General features: G+C 41.1%; 1 protein-coding gene across 1 annotated transcript; it reads left to right on the plus strand.

Annotated features, from left to right (window-relative positions):
* Positions 1–577: 577 nt before the first annotated feature.
* Positions 578–3,066, plus strand: MELLADRAFT_113853 (uncharacterized protein; the record flags this gene model as incomplete). Its single annotated transcript, XM_007418575.1, has 3 exons — positions 578–1,147; positions 1,230–2,211; positions 2,981–3,066. The coding sequence occupies 3 exons, from the start codon at positions 578–580 to the stop codon at positions 3,064–3,066; spliced, it is 1,638 nt and encodes a 545-aa protein (XP_007418637.1).
* Between the last annotated feature and the right edge of the window lie 2,934 nt (positions 3,067–6,000).

A 6,000-nucleotide genomic window follows, 5' to 3' on the forward strand; every position in this document is an offset into this window, starting at 1 on the left:
ATACAGCTCACTTCTCAAGCCAAATTTCTCGTATTTGAGGTAAGTCCCTCGCTCGAGCCTCGGGCCGTTGGCGAGGGACTTAGTTAAGTTTGCCGATTTCTGCCTTGTTTTATTGCTGGTTTTTGCCATCGATGCCAGCCTTTGACCACTGCTTGTCTGTGCATACCCTGTTAGAACTATGGGTGAAGCCAGGAATGGACTTGGCGTTTTGGCAGGGGTGGGGATCCGCGGAAGTCAAAAAGGAACTTTTTATTTCACTACCCTTTATAAGGGCATTCCGGGGTCCTAATTGACCTCAATTGACGAGTTAATTTCTAGCTCCAAGCTGAAAGTGGTGGTGGTGCGGATGTTAGGTGTGTGACATTTTGACTTTGCAATTGTATTTAATCTGATTGAGAGATTCTAGAGTGAAAGTGGATTGAAACTCGACATACAAAAGTTCAGCTCAGCAGAGCTGGAGCCTCAAACCATTCTCGATATAAAACTTGCGACAGGATTGGCTCTCTTTTGCGTTGGATTTCTTGACGATACATACATACAACCTCATACAAACGGCCCCTCAAGAATTCAAAACAAGATGCCAACATCTAGTCGCTCAGCTCAGCTTGGGCTTTGGCGCGAGATTGTCTGGAGACGACACGTGGAGGCTCAGCCAGTAAACCGACATCTTGAGTTTATCCAACAGCGATTTGATGAACTTGACTCGGAAGGATTTGTTTGGTCTAAGGAGTCAATCCTTGGAATCTTCCTTCAACTTGGTCTACCAGACAGCCCACATGCTCCTTTCTCGAGGGTCAACATGATACTGGAATCTCGTGTTCTTCCAGGAATCGAACTATCATCTGAAGAGGTGACAGATGCTATTCAAATCGAAGAATGGCGACATAAATCTCGTCCTCTAAGCCTTGTGGATCTACCCATTGAGCTATTTGACAAAATACTCGAAAAACTTGATTGCATAGCTAGGCTCGAAGCCAAGGAAGTTTACGAAAAAAAGAAGGAGCATATTGTGGCAATCACAGGTCCAGGTGAACGGACGCCATACTTGACCTACTTGCACCGAAACTCGCCAATCTTGAATAGCATTCAAACCCTTTCACTTACTTCCCGTGAAATATATCAACGTTGTCAACCATGGCTATGGCGAGTGAGTTTTCTTGATATCAACTCATGAATGAAGGAAACCTATTTAATCATGACCAATGGTTATGAACCATTCTAATTGACAGAAACTACAGTTTCCTACGTCTCTACCAGCACCAATAGAACTATGGACCGAAGATATTTTGATCAGACAAGGCCCCCATACCCGATCTCTATCACTCGGACTCTCAGAAAACTGCAGTCGACCTCCTGGCGAATTTGTCTACCATGATTCTTCGTACGATAACGTTATCCCTGGCTTACATCATGATAATCGGGTAGCATGCATCTCTCCAAAGAATGTAAGAGACTTGATAGACCAGTGTCCCAACATCTCCACGCTGGTTATGGACTACGAATATTTTGAACAATCCGAAGACGCGGGAACAGAAGCTTTTCTGTTAGACCTGATCCCACTACTGTCGAGCCTCAAGTATCTTCGGCATTTCAAGGTGGGGGAAAGAGATAATGAGACAACCATGATTGAATTCCCATCTAGACTTGTCGCCAATCTACCTTTGCTTGAATCGCTTACATGTGAAGGCTTTACATCACCCAGAGATCAACGAAAATCCGGTGATGATTCTTTTGGATTTAACTTATCCAAACTCAAATTTTTATCAAGATTGCATCTATTGGGATTTGATGATATAGATGAAGAGTGGTGTCTTTACGACTGGCCAAGGACCATCACTGATCTTGCAATTGGTGAATGTGGTAATTTATCACCAAGTTCAGCTCATCGAATCATCCACCACATCGCACCTTTTCTGCATAAGCTTGAGCTTACCTTCGCCCATCAGCGAGGTACACACCCCCAGGAGCTCGATCCGACCTGGAATCCCCAAACTAGTTTCTCTCTTCCACTTCTGACTGACTTGGAGCTCTTTACTTGGAACACTAAATTGCTGGATAGCTTTCAGGACTGCATCTCTATAAGCTGTTTCAAGTGGACCTACATAACACCAGAACATTGCCGGTCACTGAATAGGATTATTTGTGAAGCTGCTTGGCCACAGGTCAGGACACTGACTCTGGTTCCTTATCTATATCTGAGACGTTCTACTCGTGAGCTTCAATCTCAAGAAATTGAGGATCAACTACTTTCATTGGAGAAGCATTGTGAACAAGCCAATATAAAGGTGTCCATACTCAGGTAGAGGAAGGTTTTCCGAGCCGTCAGGGAGATGATTGAAATGCTGTAAGTAGATGTGTGCTTCAATGGAGTTGAGAGGTTTTGATAATTTAATACAATAGAGAAATAGCATCATGGGATTGGTGAGGATGTTGCCTTCCCCATGCTGAAACACAGGGACTTGGACCCTGGAGACCTTGACCTGTAACAATATGTAAGTGAATTCATACTTGCCAACACCACTCTTCAAATTCATAGTGTACTCATTCTATTTCTCATTTGATTTGGACTTTCAAGGCCTCTTCTCAACAGTATCACACTCACCAACTGACACAGTATCATATTTTTGTTCAGATGGTTTACAACAAGAGGGCAATGAAATTGAAGCAGCCAGATGCGCTGTAGCTCAAAAACTCAACATCAAATTGTTGATTGACAATAACATCGTCACAATTGCTGACACCCAAGTGACTATCTCAAGGGTTACAAATTTGGAAAGACACTGGAAGCACATGCCTTAAAGATCTGTTGAGGTGAGGGTTAAAACTTGGACTGCCTTTGGGGTGGACTTTGTTAAGTTATTCAACATGATGGACCAGCTGCATTGATTGTCAAGCATGTGATGTGCCCTGGTATTGAAGGCCTTCAAGGTGCTTTGCATGGTCATGATACCATACCTGACAATAAATCCATCAAATGTAGGTTTGGCTTGTTTGTTCATGGCACATGTCTTGATTACAAATCACTCATCTGCTTCTACATTTGAAGACCTCAAGGATTGTGAATAAGGTGATTGTCAGACCTTGAGCTCTTCCAGGAGAAGAACCAAAAAGTCTACAAAATATAAATAAATAAATTTCATAAAAATAGTAATAATAACAAATAACAACTTGTAAGGTCTAGTTTTAAAGACCCCAATAGAAGGTCCTATGGACATCTGATTAATAAGTACAACCTATAAGGACCAGTCTTGAATACCCAAAAAATAATCCAATGTACCTCAAAAGCCAATAAGGCAGGCCAAGGCACAAATAATACCAAGTACACTAATAGTCTTCCAGCTGTTTGAATAACATCTAGAAGACTGAATAACCACCCCAACAATAGTCCCCTCAAAAGACACGTAAGAAGAATCAATTCAACAGGTAGTGAAGAGACACTACCAAGCCTTAGAATAACAACTATAGAAATCAACTACTCCCTTTCCAGATTGGGACATATAATTGAATCCCTACAACCCTTGACCACAGAGAAGACTGCGCTCAAGAATCAGTATCTCCTAACCACAGGTCAACAAGAACAAGAAGGGACCTCACCTGATTTTAACCACACCAAAAATAGCCTACCAGATTCTCATCTAGTATTGAGTTATTCATCTTTGTTCTTCGACAGCCAGCTCCCAAGATCATTCTCATAGAATAGACTTGCCAGCCCCCTTTTGAAGACCGTCCTTGAAATCAGTGTCAAATCTTTCTAGCTAAAAAAACCAGCTAGATACCTCTCACCCTCATTCTACGAGTCCACTACTGAAATTGCCGGTTAGTAGTTTTCATTATTTTCTTCTGGTCAAAGACCCAGGTCTTGCAACAACTCTTGTTGGCAAGATCCCTGCAGATTTTGTGTCTCAGGCTACTCTTAAACTTGTGAGTTTCTGAGATTGAAACCCTAGGCTCAGGCTTGACCTGCTACCGTCTGTAAACCTACAGTGGGCCTATTGTTGTTCGTTTCCTGTAAAGGGAATCTCATTATATCAGTCACTGATACCAGTGGTTCTTAATCCTTACGTTTTAAACAAATAGTCACCTGGATTCCCCGTATCCAGCGGAATACACAGTCAGGGCTTAGCACAAACTGATTGACTAGACCCTTTTGTGCGTATAGTTCATAGCCACCCTGACAGTGATAACATGACTAAGATCTTTGAGTCATTTACCCCACCTGCCTTGCCATAGCTATATACTGGTGGTACTAGGGAAAAGGATGCCCGTGGTGTCCAATTTGGTAAAGCCGTCAACATGGTCTTAGACATGATGTCAAAAGAGGACATTAAATCCAAAGTGAGACACATTGACTTCAATCTCAAAGGTTCAACTGGTCTCAAGGCCATTCATCAATCTTGTCATAAATCTTTATTCCTTCTGGTATCATGGAATGTGGTAACTTTTGTGCTGCTGCTAGATTTGGGGTTGAAGAAGGAGTAGTTTGTATCTTTAGTACCTTTTCTGCTGTCTAAGAGATGTGTTGTTCTGAGATCACTTATTTCCCTTCAAATACAGGATACTTTTAAGAGCTTTGCTCATTGGTTCCAAACTCTATGCATCTTTTTCCGACTCAACATTTGCAACATCCTTTGCCATTTCTCCCACTGTGGTGCTGATAAAATGTGTGACAACACATGTGAGTCATACCTTGCATGTCTTGTCATTCATTGCCTTCATTCTAATCATAATTTGCTATGGAAAATGTGGATACTACAAGTCACTTTGAACTAAACACCTTTGTCCCTGACAATGGACCAGAAGATGGTTACCCCACCTGAGTGTACTTCCTTGCCAAATTTCATTGAATGTTGGCTACACAAATGTTACTGGGGTACAAACCCAAAAGAGACAAAGAAGCTGATCATGGCCATCCTGAAACCAAGGATCTTATTTGGATGTGTTGTTTGGTTGAACACCCGTACGGAAAGCAAAGTAACAAAAATCTCTAATCTCCTACAAAAAGTGGCTAACAGAATATCTTTAGGAGCATTCAAAAGTTCTCCAGACAATCATATAACTCATGATGTTAACATGGTGTCATTCAAGGATCTAGCTAAGTGGGACAATCACAATTTTGCTTACAAAGGATTAACAGTGCCAAGAACTCATCCAACGGGACATATACTGGAAGACAAATTATTTCACAAACCACACAGTCTTCTGAGCCCTATTGTAAGACCTACGGTCATTACACATCACCCAATACAAATACCTAATATTTAATACTTAACCTTAAGCCTTTGTTTCCATTACTCATGATGTTGTTCTCGCGCTCCTATTGGTTCTGGTTCCTTAGAGATATCGGGACTAATCTCTTGCCCCTTACACTACACCAAATGTAATCTTTACCGGGCGGTAAAGAAAACTACTGACATAGAAAAGTCCTGAGGCAACAGGAAGAGAGCTAAAAATCTGAAAAAATATGCACCTTGTTCCTAGATGTTGGGGCGTCATGATGAGTATTTTTTTGTATTTTACACGCAGATATTGGTTTATGTACTAACAATAAACGCTGAAAATCATCAAAAACTCACATGTAACAATACCTGAAATTTGGGTCATGAGTATGAAGACAATATTTTGTGGTCTAAAAACTTCAATAACTTTTGCAATTCTGCTCCAAATAACTCGATTTTTGGTTCATTCAAAAGCTGAACTATTCTCCTTCACACTTCATAATGTTAGTAAGGTGCCATCTAGTCATTTAAACACTCTACATATGTTCAAACAGTTCTGCATGAATTGCTCTGTAGGATCTTTTTTAGACCAGCTACAGATGTGATGTCTCAATGAAAAATGTAGAGGAAAGGCTCACCTTTTTAATGCACTTCAAATCGAGTGATTTGATTCCGAACTGCAAAAGTTATTGATGTTTGAAGATTCCAAAATCCTGTCTTCAAAGTCAAGGGCCCAATTTCAGGTATTGTTACAGGTGGGTTCTTGATGATTCTCAGCCTTTAT

Source organism: Melampsora larici-populina (genome assembly GCF_000204055.1).
Source record: "Melampsora larici-populina 98AG31 unplaced genomic scaffold MELLAscaffold_96, whole genome shotgun sequence".
NCBI classification, from domain to species: domain Eukaryota; kingdom Fungi; phylum Basidiomycota; class Pucciniomycetes; order Pucciniales; family Melampsoraceae; genus Melampsora; species Melampsora laricis-populina.